The following is a 19,087-nucleotide window of genomic DNA, read 5'->3' on the forward strand; positions in this document are numbered from 1 at the left end:
TCTTTGGTTCTTCCTTGAGGGACGAATGCCTGTGGTATAAACCTCAGATTTCACATACTACTCCAATTGGCATGAGAAAATCTAAAAGTTGGAAGCAGCTCCTACTGCTTATTTTTTTTGCACAGTGTTCTGTGGTCAAAAAAGACTTTCTAAGTGTGGCTAAATATTTCCATTCTTTTATCTCTTTAAATGTTTATTTAATATCTTTTATTTTTACATCTCTTTAATTTCTAAATAGATCTCTCTGTGTCCCTAGCTAGTGACACATCCCTTGTAAAAAATTTCTTTTTTTTATTAATATTTTTTCAATTAATAAGCACATATTTTCTTACGTACCCAGGGGAGGGAAAACTTTCACAAACGTACATAGTCAAAATGAATTAGTACATTGGCCGTATCCAAAAAATGTGTGTCCTATTCTGCGTATTTAGACCATCATCTTTTGAACAGATGTTGGGTAGCATTCTCTGTCATCAGTCCTTTAGAATCAAGGTTGTTCATTATGCATAAAAATTACTTTTTCCTCAAAGGGATTGGGGAGAAGGGAGTTCAACAAAACTAACACATTAACTGAGCTTGACAATATATGCAAAGTTCCATACCCATCATCTACCACCTCTGCAAAGGAGAAAGAGAGATACACTTTCTTATCTCTTCTCCAGGACCACAATTAGTCATAATTATAGGGTGTTCAGTTTGGGTGGTTTTGCCATTCTTTCCGTTTACATTGTTGTATTCATTGCATGTATTGTTTTTCTGTTTATTTCACTCTGCATCATTTCATGTAAGTCTTCCTATACTTCTCCAAATTCTTGAGGTTGATCTTTTCTTACAATGCAGTACCATGCCATTGTATTCATGTGGCAAAATTTGTTTAGCCACTCCCTCCTCCATTGATGGACATTTACTTTGTTCCTAGTCATTGAGGTCTACAAAAAGCACTCCTGCCTTATTATCTTTCCACCAAAGAGTCCATAATGAAAGTGGCATTAGTGGTTTTATGTATTCTAATGATCCTTGATCTCTCTTGGTATAAACACAAAGATACTATATCAACATCACAATCAGTGTTTAGTGAGGACCGCCCATGTATCAATAGATTCACAAGACCAGAAATCCTACTGAGTTCCCATCTTGTTAAACCTCCTATCCCTGATTGTAGTCAGTGAAAATTCAGGAACCTGGTTATAGATATCAGAATGCTACAACATTAGAGCTGGATGGGATCTTAGATATCACCCAATCCAACTGCCTCACTTTACACATGAGGAAATGGAGGCCCAGAAAGACTCTGATTTGCTCAATTCATATAGCAAATTAGCAGCAGAATTGGGATTTGAACCTAGGTCTCCTGACTTCTTAGCCAGGGTTTTATTTTATTTTATTTTATTTTCCACTAGGAGAATGATGATAATGTGCCCAGCATAAAACATAGCCTTAAGCCTGTACCCGAAACTGAACAAATTCATATTTTCCACCTCTGGTCAGAATGCTTTCTTATGTGCCTCTGGATATTCTACTTATTGGTTACCTACTATGTGCCCAGGTGTCTGCTAGAACCTGCCACAGGCTATAAAAGAAATATGACATGATCCCTGCCTTCCAACAAACTGCAGCTGCTCTGCCACTTGTTGATATCACCCATGTACCGACCACCAAGAGGCAGAGAAAAAATCTAAGTCTTTCTATGGGATGTTTGGGCAGCCAGGTGGCACAGAATGGCAGACCTGGAGTCAGAAACACTCATCTTCCTGAGTTCAAATATAACCTCAGACACCTACTACCTGTGTGGCTCTGGGCAAGTCACTTTGCCTCGGTTTCCTCATCTGTAAAAGGAAATGGCCAACCACTCCAGGATCTTTGCCAAGGAAACCCCAAATGGGGTTACAGAAAGTCAGACACGACTGAAAGGACTGAGCAACAAAATGGAGTATTTACTTCCAGGAATCAGTACTACCTCCAACAGCATGTGTAGGACAGTTGTAAGTGGAATTACTGCTACCATACAGGATCATTCAGGTTGTTGGATGTTTGATCTCTGGGCTAGCACTTCCAGAGTTGTAGATGGCTCCACCATCCTTTCGGTTCCCAGGTTTTAGATAAGAAGTTGGGGGAAGGGTAAATATCTCTGTTTTTACCATGGTGATCTGGCTGGCTAACGGTTTAATCATATCTGGACCCCTTTATCCATAGCCTTCTGTCAATTCTCCTCTCTCTTACTTGGTCAGTGCATTTGTAGGCTGTAGGCTGCCAGGTATCTAATGAGAAGTGTTTTGGCAAGCAGTCTTGATCAGGAAGATTTTCTTGGCAAGCATAGAATGGAAGTACTGTGAGAAGCTGCTAGGTAAATTGTGCCGTCTCTGCCAGGGAATTTTAGCCCTCCTGTTCTAGGGGAATTGAAAAATTATTATAAGGCTAGGCTGTCAGCATGATGGCTCATTTATTTGATCATCCTGAGGGGATGTGAGCAGCCTACATACCAGGGACTTTAATGAACCCCTTCTTTCTCCTGGGTCTGTCAGAGTCATTTGCTGTATCTCTTCCCTCCCCCTCTCCCAAATCCTTCCATTCGCAAGCAAGACACAGCAAGAGGAAATCTCTGGTTCCACTTGTCCAAATTGCACAGCAGGAAAGGTATACATACCCCTGCATACATAGAGCATGCCAGTAGCCTCACGTACATAGAGCCACCGTGAAAGCAAGCAGCACCTGGCCTGCAGTGGTCATAATTCGCACTAAACTTACACGTATACAGTTTTCTGTTTCTTTGGGGGATTTTTTTTTTCCACCCCTCTGCTTCTGGACCTCCTTTGGGGAAGCTAGGAAGGAGCTGTGAACAGGCAAAAGGGAACATCAGAAAATCCTTGGCACATGTTTTGCCCAAGTTTTCTACATTGATTCTCCTCACAATGAGAAAAGCCAGTTAGAAAATTAATCATCTTTAGTTGAACTACATAATAATAAACACTTATCTCTCACTTGGTTTCTGTTCCCAAATGGATGTTCCCTGATTGATTCACTTCATAATTACCAGTTAAGACACCAGTTGATGTTTAAAATTGATTTTGACTGTTATATATGTGTTTCAAGATGTTGTCACTTTCAGCCTGAGCCTCATTTTTTTAGTTACTCTTGGTGACCCTACAGCTAGAGTTCTTAACCTTTTTTGTACCATGGATGCCTTTGGCAGTCTAATCAAGCATATATACATTTACAAAAGTTTAAATTGCTCAGATTAACAGAAAAAAATATATTTAACAAATCTATGAACACAGTTACGAAATAGAAATACAGATCTAAGCAATTGGAGAAATATTAATTGCTTATGGGTATGCCAAACCAATATAATAAAAATAAAAATACTAAGTTAATTAATTTATTTATTCAGTGCCATACCAATTAAACTACCAAGGCATTATTTTACAGAGCTAGAAAATATAATAATAAAATCATCTGGAGGAACAAAAAAATCAAGATTATCGAGGGGTTCAATTTTTTTTAAAGGGAAGGAAGGTGGCCTAACAGTACTAGCTCTCAAAATATACCACAAAGTCGCAATCATCAAAACAGTTTGGTACTAGATAAGTAATAGAATGGTAGGTAAATGAAATAGATTAGGTACATAATATAAAGAAGTAAGTGACCACAGTAACCTAGTGTTTGATAAATCCAAAGATCCCAGCTGTTGGGTCAGGAATTCACTATCTGACAAAAACTCCTTGGGAAAACCGGAAAGGTGCCTGTCAGAAAGTAGGTATAAACTGATATCTCACACCCTATACCAAGATAAGGTCAAAATGAGTACATGATTTAGACATAAAGGGTAATATCATAGGCAAATTTGTATGTCATGGAAAAAATTACCTATCAGATCTATGGATAAGAGAAGAGTTCATGACCCAGAAAGAGAGAGAGAACATCACAGAAGGTAAAATAGATAATTTTGATTACATTAAATTTAAAAAAAAATTTACACGAACAAAAGCAATGCAGCCAAAGCTAAAAGGAAAACAGGAAACGGGGTGGGGTGGGGGGAGATTTTTACAGCAAGTTTCTCTGATAAAGATCTCGTCTCTCAGATATATAGGAAACTGGGCCAATTTTATAGATATAAGAGCCATTCCCAATTGATAAATGGTCAAAGGAAATGAATAGGCAGTTTTCAGAAGAAGAAATCAAAGGTATCTGTAGCGGTATTTTCAAATGCTCTAAATTGTAAATAGAAACATGCAAATTAAAATAACTCTGAGATACTATCTCACGTCCCTCAGACTGACTAACATGACAGAAAAAGGAAAATGACCAATCCTGGAGGGGGTGTAGAAAAATAGGTACAATAATGTATTGTGATGATGGTGCTATGAACTGGTCCAATCATTCTGGAGAACAATTTGGAATTCTGCCCAAAGGGCTGTAAAACTGTACATACCCTTTATCCCAGCAATATCACTTTTATCTCTGTATCCCAAAGAGATTTAAAAAGGACCTGTATGTACAAAAATATTTATAGCAGCTCTTTTTGTGCAAAGAATTGAAAACTGAGGACCCAGCAAGGGGAATGGCTGAACAAGTTTTGGTATATGATTGTGATGGAATACTGTTGTGCTGTAAGAAACAGTGAAGGGAATGGTTTCATAAAAACCTGGGAAGGCTTATTATATAAACTGATGCAAAGCGAAGTGAGCAGAACTAGGAAAACAGTAGTAGCAATATTGTAAGGGTAATTAAAACTGTGAAAGACTTAGGTATTCTGATCAATACAATGATTCCAGATGCTTCCAAAGAGAGAACTGATGGACTCTGAATGCAGAATGAAGCATATTCTTTATTTATTTTTCTTGATTTTTTTTTTCTGCAGTGTGACTAACATGGAAATGTTTTGTATAGCTTCATATATATAATGGGTATGATATTTCTTGCCTTTTCAGTGGGTCAGGAAGGGGGAGAGAAGGGGAGAGAATTTGGAACTAACAAGAAAAACAAAAGAAATGATTCTGTAGGGGTAGGCCTTGGTATGAGCAACATCAGATCCGGTAAACTTTTCCACTTATTTGATGGGCATAGAGTTGTGCCAGTGGGTTATTTTAGTTGTAGAAATGCCTGAAAAAGCAAAGTTTTAGTATCCTTAATCCATTTATATGCAAATTACTAACAGAATACAGATGATTTTTCACTACTATACTGGTTTTCTTGAGATTTAATTTAAACTAAGGTTTCTAAAGATATAACTTCCACTTTCAGTGTGAATCAGACTATGAATCTTCCTTAGAAATTCAAGCATTATAAGTCCCAAAGTTAATAATATTAATGCCAAATACCCAAACCCAATACAAAAACAAGTCTCATAACCTCATCAAGCCACTTGTACTAAATAAGAGTATGACCTTCATTATGCACAGGGAAAAAATTAATTTCGAGTCCACTGGGTAGATTTCAGATTTCCGTATCAAAGTTTGTTTAATTGTCTTGTGGAAAGAAAGGTTGCTGGCTTAAGAGTCAGAGACCTGAGTTCAAATACTGACTCTATCACCACTACTTGTACATTATTGGGCAAGTTACTTAACCCCTCTGACCTCAGTTTCCCCATCTATAAAATGAGAGGATTGGATTAGAGGATCTCTAATGGCCCTGCCAGCTCTAAATCTGTGATCCTATGATCAATTCAACTGTCCCTTCTTATGATTCATTTGAAACTTGACAAAAACAATACACTGGCTTCTGAGGTTAGGCCTGGTAGCTGACAGTGAGACAGAAAAGCTACATTCCTGAATCTACACAAACCCCTAAATAATACCTCTTCGTATGTAATAAGATTGACTTTAAAGCCACTGTGTGGTGCTTTTAGGACAAATAGATCTGATAATTCTCACTGTAGAGAAATCCATACCCAACTCACCACTTCTTTTAAGATGACACTAATGATTGTGCCCTAGCTGAAGAAAACCACACCTGAGGTCTATGAGTAAGCCTCTGGTATTTCAATGACTTTTCACCAGTTTTGACACCGTCAGTTTGGCTTTGAATTTCATGCTCTACCCAGACAGTAAAACCACAAAATGAACTGAACTGGCCTTGTTTCATAATGAAGTTCATGATTTTTTTTCTCCCTAAAATTCCCCCTCTTCATAAATGTCAGCTTTTCACATTTGACCTCTCTAGTTCCCTTCTTTAACTATATTTTGAAATTCTGTTAAGAGGGCAGCCAATTGGTCTTTTCTTTCTTTCACAATGAAATTTGTTGCCCTTCATTTTCTTCAAAGACTGTAGAAAACCAAATTATTTCCTTTTCTCTACCTTAAATAAAATCCAAAGCAAAAATGTCTTGCATGATAAACCCTTAAAAGGATTGTGTTTTGGCATAGTACTGCAGTAAGTTCATCCCAGGAAAGTGATTTCCATTAGATTCCTTCTTTTATACAGTACTAATTTCAAGGAAAATAAATGGTGGCCAGGCTTGATTGGGAAACGTTGTTCAGAAGGCCTAAAAAAATGTCACCTTATCAAAGGCAGCCATTTTATTGGTTGGTCTTGGTTTAACTGATTTTGTTGTTATTGTTATGAGAGGGTTGAATGAGACAGGAGGAGAGGGAAAATATTTGGAAATGATCATGACATCAAAAACAAAAGCCTTTAAGACAATTTTTCAAAATTTACAACTTTAAAAATGTTATTAAAGGGCATTTTGATCCTAACCATAGATAAATACATATTCCTACTGCCACATGATTCAGTGAGCAGAAACCTACAGGTAGCACATGACTTTAGTAATTCTCCCCTAACTTTTAGCCTCCCAGAGACTCTCAGCAAACACACACACACACACACACACACACACATACATGCACACACGCACATACAGTGGTATTCTGAAAGTAAGACCTTCTACAACTTCCATAACTTACCTGGAAAACTGAACTTAATTGAACCACATGCTTGTAGTACTAGTGAAAAAGAGCATAGCATCACAGGTAGGGGGCCAGCCTTAAAGTTAAAAAGATCAGAGTTCAAGTCTCGCCTCTGACACAATAGCCCTGTGACTGTGGAAGTCACTTAACCTCTCTCTGTCTGAGAAGTCAGCTGTCTAAGCCACTAAAGTGGCAGATAATTGATTTGGTGATTTGCGTTCATGGAGGTGGGGGGAGGGGAATGTTACCAGACTGGTAGCGTCCCACAGATGATAGAGTCAAAGGACCATAAATATAGAGGGGACCTAATGAGGTCATCTTTTCTAACTGCTTTTAACAATGAGGAAATTGAGGTGGTGAATTGACTGCCCAGGTCTTCTGACTGGGTCCAGTCCTTTTTTCATACCATATGCTACTTCACCATTCTAGACTGGTACTTGCTCTCATCAAAAAAAAAAAATTTTCCATAAAGTTCTTGAGAACTGTGATTAAAGACCTTCAACAACCACCATCATGTGACATAAGCAATTTCCCAGTAAGAAAAACTTGATACCATAACTTTATAAAGATATATTGACCACAAATAAAGTGAAGGTATACATTACCTAATTTTTAATAATCAATATTTAATATTCTATATTATTAAATGTAAAATTAATTAAATGAAATGAAATTAACATTACTCATATAAATTAATTTTATAAATTATATTTAATTAGAGTTTATCATAATCATATGTTTAATTTTTAGTTAATTATATATTATTTAATTTTTAAACAATATGAAATTATAATTATATAAATTAATTTATATAAATGAAATATAAAAATTTTAATAATATATTACCTAATATTTCCATGAAAATATAATAATAGCTGCCCTTTATAGAGTACTTCAAGATTTGCAAAGCACTTTACGTATGAAAGCATTTCATATATGGGATCTCATTTGATCCTCACACCAACCGTGTGAGGTGAATGCCATTATTATCCCCATTCTATAGACTTGTCCAGGGTCATACAACTAAGTAAGAGTCTGAGACAGGATTTGAACTCAGGACTTCCTGAATCCAAGTCCAATGCTTTATCCACTATGCCACCTAGCTACCTATGATATGATACCATATGATGATACAACATGTTAGAGTATTCAAATGGGGCAGTTAGTTCCACAGAAGTGATCTCACAAATGGGCAATCCATCAAAAAATATTGCAGCAAAGTTTCATGACTTTAATGTGGGGTTGTCTATAATGCAGGTATGATGTTGCTATAGAACTTGTTGTTCAGTGGTTTTCTACTTGTATCCACCTCTCCATGACTCCATTTGGGGTTTTCTTGACAAAGATAGTGGAGTGGTTTACCATTTCCTTCTCCAGCTCATTTTACAGATGAGGAAACTGAGGCAAACAGGGTTAAGTGACTTGCCCAGGATCACATAGCTAATAAGTGCCTGAGGCCAGATTTGAACTCAGAAATGATGAGTCTTTCTGACTCCAGACCTGGTACTCTCCCCACTGCGCCACCTACCTAGTATAAAATTAGATGCAATCTTATGCAGAATGTGCCTGTAACTCATAAACAGCCTCTCAAATTCATTCTTCTCCCAGGTAGTGTTCTACCTTTTTTACTTTTCTTCTGTTACCATGTTAATTAGTTCTTAAGCATCAAGCAACCACACATAGTATTTGTGTCTTTATATGATAAACTAAAGACCTCATGCATTATTCTGCTAAGTGGCTGTCAGAATATTTCATATAGAACACAAACCAAATTCAAATACTGAAACTTCTCTGCCTTGAGCTATGCAGGCACCTCAGACCCATTTATTAGCTATTTTAATAGTTCAGGTTTAGAACAATGTACTGATCAGGCAATCAAACCATACCCTTCTACGTTCCTCATATTTGGGAGCTTAAATCTATGCAAGCTTAGAATGCATGTCAAAAGTTGCAGCTATTAATGCTTGGTGTTTAGTGAGCTAATGAACTGTAAGCCCTTAACCTTTCATATACTTTATTTGGTATTTCATGAGCTAAGACTGCCCTGCATGAACTTGTACTTTTCATTGTTTGGTGCTTGTTAAGGTTAGTAGCTTCCAAATTACATGTTAGTGTAGGAGGCTAAGTAGCAACAAAGCCAAGATTTTATTTAAATATTTTCAGGTTAAATTCAGGAGTCATGGAGTATTTTTTTAAATTTACCTTTGGACCTCTATTATCACTGTGTCCATTAATGGCTGTGTAGCCGGTGATTTTGTATAGCCAATGAACTTAGCATTTCATTTCTACTATCTGGGTATATGCCAGGCAGAGGCAAAGTGGTCCCACTGAGAGCTACTCTCTCTTGAGTTTTCTTCCTTCAGCTTCACTAGGTGCTGAGAAGTGCTACCTTTCATGGGATGCTAATTGTCTGGGATAAATTTAGGATTAGACGATGAGATTCTGTGCCATTCAGAATATCAGTGACCAAGGGAGAAGGATACGTTCCAAGTACTTTGCACCTTTTATATTGGTCATGTGTGTCCAGTTAGATTGGTTTGAGCATGATCCTAATAAGCTGATCTTGCAGTTCTCAACCCCCACAGTTAACCTTCGCTTTTTTTATCATGGTCACCGATAGCACTTAACTTTAACTACCATTCTCACATTTGTGAGAACCTGTGCCATTACTGCTGCTAAGGAGAACCAAGTAGAAGAATGTGGATAGATGAGAATAACTCTCACTGCTGCTTTCAACTCAAAGGGGATGCCCTTCAGACAATGGCATCATCCTTTTATCAAAGGACAACAAGATTTTCTCCATACACCAGGAGCATGGGGGTAAATATTTAACAAGTGGAAAAGGAAGGAAGGAAGGAGGGAAAGAGAAGGAAAGAAGGAAGATGCATGACACATTTTAAAATTTAATTTGCATTACTAACATTTTCTCCAATCACTTTCTTAGGTCTAGACCACAGGTTCCCAAAGTGGGTGATACCACCCCAGGAGGAGTACCTGAGTAATTTTTTTAAAGGGACTGGTAGGCCAAATAAGTTTGGGAACCTCTGGACTCTAGACAATCAACACATCAATAGTTCAAGCCTGGATTTATGGTATTCGCTGATGTCTGAGGTATAAAGACACTAAAAATTTAGTAATCAGCTCTTGAACTGACTCTAACATCCCCTTTATCCCTGTGATCACCATGGCTATTTATAATAATTTTGTGTATGGTTAAGAATTTCATTCATGGATTAGTGAAAAATGAGGAATGGGGAAATTTCTACATATCATACCACACTGTATCTTCACATAGTATGGAAAAGAAAAGGGATTTAGAGAGTAATGGAAGTCTGGCGATAGATTCCTGAAGCCCAAATTCCCCATTACTTACAGAAAATAAACCCAGCAAGCAGATACATGGTTTTGATTTAAAAGGAGTAGAGAAATGAGTTGCTTAGTCAAGCATGCAGGTGCCTACCTCACCTTGGAGTTAACCACAGATACTTGCTTCCCAAAGCTCAGATCTCATCCCTGCAATATGAGATGGAATAAAAAGATTTTAATATGTTCCCCTTGGTCTGTGCCAAGAATGAGCTGTTGCTTAAACCAGGGTAACTTGTCTTTTTACCTGAATTTGTCACCCAGGATGCCAGTAACCACAAACCATATTACTTTTAGCTTAGACAGTGGACTGCTTACCAAGGCTTGATTGATGTTAGCATGGCTGCCTCTCACTACCTACCTTCTTTCAGGACACACTGCCTTACTGGGTCGAATGAGAACCATTTCTTCTTTTGGCTAGTAGGCCAGTACATCTTTATTCTTAAAGCCAGGCCCAGCCCTAGGCAAATTGTGATTATATTTGAAGTTTGGTGCTCTCTGTCTCCCATTTCTGTACTCTTTTTAGCCTCTCCCCTCACTTCCTTCAGGCTTCACTTCTTCTATTCCTGTCCCCCCCACCCCTCTGTCAATCAAAACAAGAATTTCAGGAAAGAGGAGTAGATATTAGTCTTTTGTAGCTTAGTGTAAATAATGTGTTACTTCTCTGAGATACCTATGTTTTAAGTCACCTTCTTCACTTCTTTGCAGATATAGGAAGGACAATGGGTGTGGAATATTGTAGGTACTATCATGTTTCATTGATATGTTGATTGGATCTTCTGAATTGCTTTTTTCTTCTACTTTAAAAACTTTTTTTTTTTACAAGAGATGTCTTGCTGGGTAGCAGAGGGAGAAAGGATATATTTGGAAATGAAGGTGATATTAAAGTAAAAGATAATCCCCAAAAAAGTTTTAAGAAAATAAAGTTTAAAAAAATAACACTAAGCTTGAGTCACTATCAGATAAAATGTTGAGTAGGGGTTGCTGATACCGGTATTAAATAAGGTAGTTGCTAATATTATTTCCACTTTAGAGATGAGGAAACTGAGACTGGTTAAGTGACTTGTCCCCAGTCCACAGCCAGTAAGTGTCTAAAACAAGATATGCTCTCAGATTTTCCTAACTGCAAGTTCAGCCCTCTGTCTAAAATATCACACTACCTCTTTGAAGTCAGGAAGATTGGAATTTAAATTCTGCCTCACATATTTGCTAGTTGCGTGACCTTGAGCTGTTACAAGGATCAGGTGAGATAATATGCAAAATATTTTACAAACTTTGGAGTGCTATATAAATATTACTATTATATAACAATGTGGTGATTCAGGATCTTATGATCTTATGATCATAGATTGAGAGCAGGAAAGGATCTTACAGGCCATCAAAACCAACCCCTCATTTTACAGGTGAAGAAAGACTTTGAGAGTGATCTGTCCAAGTTTACATGACTAGTAAGTGTCAAAGGTAAGATTTGAACCAAGGTTTAGATTCCAGACTCCAAATCCAAAATTCTATCCACTGTACCTCATTGCCTTTTGAGGTCTAAGTTCATGTTGTCTTCAGGAAATTAGATGTTTTGGGGGACAACTCTAGACCTAGTAATTCTCCCCAAGGCCAATAGTTGGTCCCTCTATTTCCATGGTTATAGAGGATTTTCTTTTCATTTTGCAGCTGGTGTTCCTCTAAGCCAGGTTTGGGTTATATCACTAAGTACAGCAGATCTTTATGAGCTGACGTTTAAGGCAAAGAATTAGTATATCACCCAGCAATCCAGAGTTTCTTCTTATATCTTGTCAAAGTTATTGGCCAGGAACCCTGAGGATCTTCCCCTCCCGGCTTGATTTTTTTTTTAATTTTGATTAAAGGGGCCATCCCTTGATTAACTTAAAGAGGCCTATTCACTGAATGGGCATTACCTCACTCAAAGTGTGAACCTGTAAAGACCTTAGCCTGAAAGGGCCAGGGTCTCCCATTGCATCCTGGGCCATCTCCAGTCATCCTGGTGAATATCAGGCCACTGGACCCAGATGGCTCTGGAGGAGAAAGTGAGGCTGGTGACCTTGCACAGTCCTCCCTCACTCAAATCAAAGTCAACTGCAAGTCATGTCATCATTTCCCTGATGTCATGGTCCTCTTCAAAAACGAAGGACAAAACACACAACACAACAACCTGAATAGAACCCCAATCATTTGCACAGAGTCGGAGTACCATTATAGTGTGTTAAATTTCAACTACAACTTACAAGCCTGTTTCCCTCTTTCCCTTTCCCTCTATCCCTTTTCCTCTCTCTCTCCCCACCACCCTTTCTCCCTCTCCCTCTCTTCCAGTCTCTGTCTCTCCCTCTCCCTTTTCCTTTCCTTCTCTTTTTTCTCCTTTTCTCTCTTCTCTGTCCCCTTTCTCTCACTGTGCAGACTTGTGTAGCAATATTGGAGGGGGTGGGGAGGGATATATTTATTTTCTGAAAGCCCTTTATGTACAGTATTGCTCTTTGGCCACACTGCCATCTTCAGCGAGTGAGATGAGTGATTGAGTGTCAACTAGAGCTCTGTGAAGGTCAGTTTACTGATTAGTTATCTTATGCTGCTTGTTTCCCTGTATATGTTGGAAAGCCTCCTTATTCTGCAGTCACTGCTATCCAGTATGCCTACTGCTGCTACCTCTGAATTTAGGCTAATATCAGTAGGAGAAAGAAGACATCAGGTGCTAAAGGATGCTCAAATTTAAACTTAAGAAAAACAAGTTAACTTTAAATTAGGTAGGGCAGAGTGAGCAAATAGGACAGTTTTACTGTGAAGAGAATCCCCCAGTCTTTCCCTGATCTTTGCCGGGTGAGAAAAGCTAGCAGGAGACTATTCCCCACCTCTTCTGCTGCCACCATTCTCAAATCATTATGATGTTGCACCAGAAAACAAACAAACAAAGACATAGCAGCAGACTGAGTTTTACCCTTACCTAGCTAGCCCAGGAAGCAGTGATGCCTGGGAAATAGGGTCCTTTCTAAGGGGTTACAAGTGAAAGTCATTCTTTATTGAGTTGTTGCAAATTCCCCTGGCCAAACCACTCCACAACACAAAAATGAGGAAGTCCAGTCTTTGTGAAGATGAGTGGGGGGATCAGTCCCTTCCCACCTCTTAGTTCCGTACCTCTATTTGTCAGTTCTTTCTCTAGATGTAGATAGTATCTTTCTTTATATGTCTTTATTTTTAATTTGTGTATTTATAATAGTCAAAATGCTTTGTCACTCAAAGTCATTTTTAAAATAATGTTGCTGTTTCTATATACCCTGTTCTCTTGGTTCTGCTCACTTTACTCTTCATCCGTTTCGTGCAAGTCTTTCCATACCTTTCTAAGATCATCGAGCTCACCATTTCTTTTCAGCAAACACACTTTTGCACAGTCACAAGTCCTTTGTTTACTTTAATTCAATAACACTTCAAGAAAACACACTTAACAGTGAATAGTTCTGAAATCTGGTGGTTCCTAACCCCTCATTTGGGTTTATCTACAATCTCTCCCAGGAACCCATTTCTCTGTGCTTTGTCACCCAAAGCACAAAATGTGAAGTGCCCGTAGGCAGAGCAGTTCACATGATAGCTTGATGTTTGTGCCTTTGTCTTTCTGGGAACCTGCTTTTGGAGACATTATCCTTTCCTCCTTAATTCAAGATTTGCCCCTTGGGACCATTAGCAGGGGTGTACTTAGAAATGTTTAACAGCCAGTTCTCTGGAAAATGTAAGAAGGACACCCTTTTAAGTTTAATCGGCATTAACATTTCCTCCATCCTTTCTTCAATCCAGACAATCAACAAAACAATAAATTAAACCCAGACTTGTAGAATTTGTGGCAATTCTCAACGTGTAAATGCTCACACTGACAGTTTAACAGTTATTCTCACAGGTGCCCATCTGAGCAGTTTCTTGCAGGCTCTTAGATTAGGTTTTCCTATTGGTTGAGAAGGGGTCCCAATTTTGAGGTCCCCACTCTTGAAGCCTCATAGTCTTTAGGCAGTCCAGTGGGAGAGGGCTAAAGGGGGGCACTATCTCTACCCACAGCTGGCTTTTTAGATTTATCATACAACAAATGCATAGGGCCCCCATGTATGTGACCTTGGAGGTTACTATTCTCTCCATAAGGCCACTGACAAAGCACAAGACTACAGTAGAGAAGTATACATATATATGTATATATATGCATGTAAATGTATATGTGCTGTTCAGACATTTAAGTGGTAAGCAAAAGTATCTTGTAGATACAACAGCCACTTGATGTAGTATAGAGAGAGCTAACTTTGGAGTCAGATAGATCTGGGTTCAAGTCCTACCATTTATACACACTGGCCATTTGGCCCTGGGCAAGTCATTTAACCTCTTGGTTACTTAGGCAACTATCTAACCAAGACTCTTAGTTTCAGAGCAGTTGCCAGTCTACATTAGGTAGAGGGAATTTCCTCACCAAGAGTTCCCTGCGCTAATGAAAACACATCCAGAGCCCACAAAAGACAAAAAAATATGCTGTTACAAACAGATATGTGTGCTTGAAATCTCTTATATAGGAGTATGCTCTTGTATTCACATTAATCACATTTGATCAGAACTCAGGATGAGTGATTTGGAATATAATTGATGTATATATATAGCATTTCAATTGATGTAACATATACAGATGACTTGTGGTTCAGTCATTTTAGCTGTGTCTGACTATTCACGACCCCATTTGGGGTTTTCTTGGCAAAGATACTGGAGTGGTTTGGCATTTCCTTCACCAGCTCATTTTACAGAGGAGAAAACTGAGGCAAACAGGGTGAAGTGACTTGCCCAGGGTCACCCAGCTAGTAAGTGTCTTAGGCCAAATTTGAACTCAGGAAGATGAATCCTGACTCCAGGACAGACACTCTATCCACTGTGCTACCTAGGTTCCCTCTACGGATGACTCTCTACCCTTAATTCCTAAAGGCTATCCTCAATACAAGTGACCAACTAAAAAGACATATGACAGATTAGTATCATAGATTGGAAGGGACCTCAGAGGACATCTAGTTCAACCCTCTCATTTTATAGTTGAAGAGACTGGGGCCTTTAGAGGTTGTAACTTGCCCCAGGTAAGGTGCTAGAGGCAAACAACAGACGCAATCCATCGTAATGGAAAGATCATGGAATTTGGAGTCAAAAGACCTGTGTCGAAGTTCCAACTTGTCAGCTGTATAACCTTGAATGAATCACATAACCTCTGTAAACTTGAATGTCCTCATCTACAAGATGGGGGAACATATGCTTGTTACCACCTATTTCAGAGGGTCGCTATGAGGAAAGCATTTCGTAATCTGTGAAATAGTAGCTAAATGTGAGCTATTATTATCATGGTGTCATTTCAAAAAAAAAATTCTAAGAATCATAATTTAGTTTTTAAAAACTTGGTAAAATTAGATATTTATCTCCAACTTCATGAAATAACCTACTGTTTAGTAAACTCAAACTGGTTTAATGATCTAAATATATTTCTTTAAAAATAAGAAATTGGGGAAAAGGGGATTTTATATTTGTCTTAATCGTGAGGACGATGACAATGTTATTCAGATGAAGTAATGATCATGATATAAAAACTAGAGCAGTTGAAAACAAAGAAAAAAATGAATTTTGCAGGACAAAAAGCAACACCTCTAAAATAAAAACAGAGAAGACAGATTGGGGAAGATATATGTAGTAAATATATCAAATAAAGGACTGCCATTCAGAATTTGCAACCCATGTATATCTTCTATAAGATTAGTATGCATTCACCAATGGAGAAATGATATCTATATTGTACTCTATACTATGAAAAATGCCATACTTACATATGAACAATTATATAAAAAGCCATTCACTTGCCTCATCTGAGTAAATGCACGTTGAAACCTACTTTAGATACCACCTTACTTACATCCACTAAATTGGACCCCAAAAATGTTAAAAAAAAAAATCAATCAGAATGAGGCAGTAGGGTAAAAGGCACTTGTTAAATTGTTAGTGAGATAATACATCAGAGAAAAATTTTGGACAAGAGTCTGGCAAACTAAGATCACAAAACTGATCATATATTTTGAAACTACATTGTCACTGCTTGGCTTTTAACCTGAAGATATCATTAATGGGGAAAATGGACCTATCTGTAAAACAATTCATTGACTTTATTTGTAATAAAAACTAGTAATGACTTCTGCGTCCAAAGATGGTGGGATATAGATAAATAATAAGACAGATTAATGTAGAATGAGTCAAGGTGCCATAGTGGCTAGAGAGGTGGCCTTGGATTCAGGAAGACATGGGGTTCAAGTCTTACCTTGACATAGGTTGGCTGTTTGACCCTGGAAAAGTCACTTAAGCTCTGTCTGTTTCAGCTTCCTCGTCTCTCACATGGGGATAATAATAGCACCCACTTTCCAGGGTTGATGTGAGGATTGAATGAGATAATAGTTGTTAAAGGCTTTGCAGTGTGCCTAGCATGGAGTTAATGCTATATAAATGCTAGCTTATTCTATGAAAGAGATAAGAAGTAAAATCAGCAGTTTAAGAATTGTATATACCTTTATTTAAAACAAAGGTGGTAGCACTTCACGCGCATAATCTATATTTTTTGAAATTTGAAAGGGAGCATAAGACAAGTGCATGGGGGTTTTTGTTTCATTTTATTTTGATAAAATGTTCAAATGTTTTGTTTTTCTAATTTACCAAAACATAAATAACGTGGAGGTTGCAGTTGTGATATATAGTCAGTTCAATTATTTTATTGGTCATTTCTATGAATATTACCTTTTGATTACTATTATTATAAATATATACCTTCTAGTAGTCTGGTATCGTGGCCTCTACCAAAGAACCTATGTGCAGGTTTCTAGTTCAAAGGTATTCTCGATCAAAATGGAGAAACTTCCACAGCACCTGCCTACACTACCGTATGAGCCAATGCTATTGACATGATTCAGTTCCACATACCATTTCTTTTCAACTGCCATGCCAATATACTCAGCAGCTTTTGTGACCAATTGTTCTTTGTTTATTGCAGAGATCTGAAACTGGATAATGTATTGTTGGACCACGAGGGTCATTGTAAATTGGCTGACTTTGGAATGTGCAAGGAAGGGATCTGTGATGGCATTACCACTGCAACATTCTGCGGCACACCTGACTACATTGCCCCAGAGGTAAGCCGGTCTTACAGGTTATGGTTTTGAGAAGTCAGACATGAGGGAAAATACGATTCTGTGGTAAGAGGTCACAGGCCTCAGACCAACTCAGGTTCATGGCAACACGGGCCAGTGAGGCCTGAACCAATGACATTCTAGAGCAAGTTCATTTTATGGAGAAAGGGCAGACTCTATGACAACATGATCCAAACTGGGAACAAAATATCTTTGCATAAGCTACAGGATACCTGAAAGGTAAAAAAGAATAGGGTTACCACTGTTTCCTCCTTCACTCTCTATCTGCTTCTTTTCTAGGTTTCCTTCCATATTCATCTCCTTACCTTCTCCAGCTGTCCCAACTATTTTCCAACAGAACTGAAAGAATTCCCTTACAGTCAGTCAAGTGGCAAGCATTTATTAAGCACCTACTATATGCCAGGCATTGCTGGGGTTACAAATACAAAAATAAAAAATAAAACAATCCCTACCCTCAAGAAGTTTAGATTTTTTTTTAATTTAAATTTTTTGTTTTCAGTTACAAATTCTTTCTCTCCCCTCTTCTAAACTCATTTAGAAAGCAATAAATATAATACCCATTATTGAATTCATGCAAAACATTTCTATGTTAGCCACAAAGGAAGGAAGGAAGGGAGGGAGGGAAGAAGGGAGGGAGGGAGGGAGGAAGGAAGGAAAGAAGGGAGGGAGGGAGGGAGGAAGGGAGGGAAAAACTAAAAAAGAAATAATGCTTCAATCTGTATTCAGAGTTCCATCAGTTCTCTCTTGGAGGTGATTTTTCATCCTGAGTCCTTTGGAATTGTCATGGATCATTGTATTGATCAGAGTAGCTAAGTCTTTCACAGTTTTGATTATCAATAAAATATTTGTTGTTATTATATACAATGTTCTAGTTCTATACACTTTACTTTGCATCAGTTCATATAAGTCTTCCCAGGTTTTTCTAAAATCATCCCTTTCATCATTTCTTATAGCACAATAGTATTCCACCACAACCATATACCACAGTTTTTTCAGCCATTTCCCAGTTGATGGGAGTTTACATTCTAATAGGAAAGACAACAATTATATACATATATGTATGTGTCTATATATATGTATATGTATATGTCTGTATATGTGTGTACACACACACACACACACACACACACACATGCTATGATTTCACTGTTACAGGGAACTCCATGGTGAAGAAATTGCATCCTCCAATAAAGGTCAATACCTTCCCTGCAACTTATCATCTTAAAGAATTGCCTAGAGCAGAGATGTCAAACTTTCAAGAGACCTGAAAAGTAACCAGGTGCAGTAGGGATCTGTTACTATTTTTGATACCACTAGCCTAGAGCACTAATCAGATGTGAGTAATAGTGAGATCTAGGATGTGACCACCAAGGTGTGTGCCTGAGGTCAAGTGAGGAGAAGGTAATGAGATTTAAGGAGGCTAAGGAATTGAAAGGTTAGGGAGTTTGAGGAATCATCAGTATGCATATTGAAGTTTCCTAGCATAAAGATGGGGCAACTTGGTGGGACAGTGAATAGAGAACCAGGCCTGGAGTCAAGAAAACCTGAGTTCTAATCCAGCCTTGGACACTTACTAGCTGTGTGACCTTGGGCAAGTCACTTAATCCTCTTTGCCTCAGTTTC

At 38.0% G+C, this 19,087-nt stretch overlaps 1 protein-coding gene across 1 annotated transcript in view; it reads left to right on the top strand.

Annotated features, from left to right (window-relative positions):
• The window catches only part of PRKCH (protein kinase C eta), a 285,052-nt gene that overhangs the window by 228,185 nt on the left and 37,780 nt on the right, over positions 1-19,087 (top strand). Inside the window, exon 11 of the mRNA XM_036736401.1 lies at positions 17,308-17,446. Within this exon, the coding sequence (XP_036592296.1) occupies positions 17,308-17,446 (139 nt within the window). The remainder of the gene's footprint in view (positions 1-17,307; positions 17,447-19,087) is intronic.

Source organism: Trichosurus vulpecula, chromosome 8 (genome assembly GCF_011100635.1).
Source record: "Trichosurus vulpecula isolate mTriVul1 chromosome 8, mTriVul1.pri, whole genome shotgun sequence".
NCBI lineage: Eukaryota > Metazoa > Chordata > Mammalia > Diprotodontia > Phalangeridae > Trichosurus > Trichosurus vulpecula.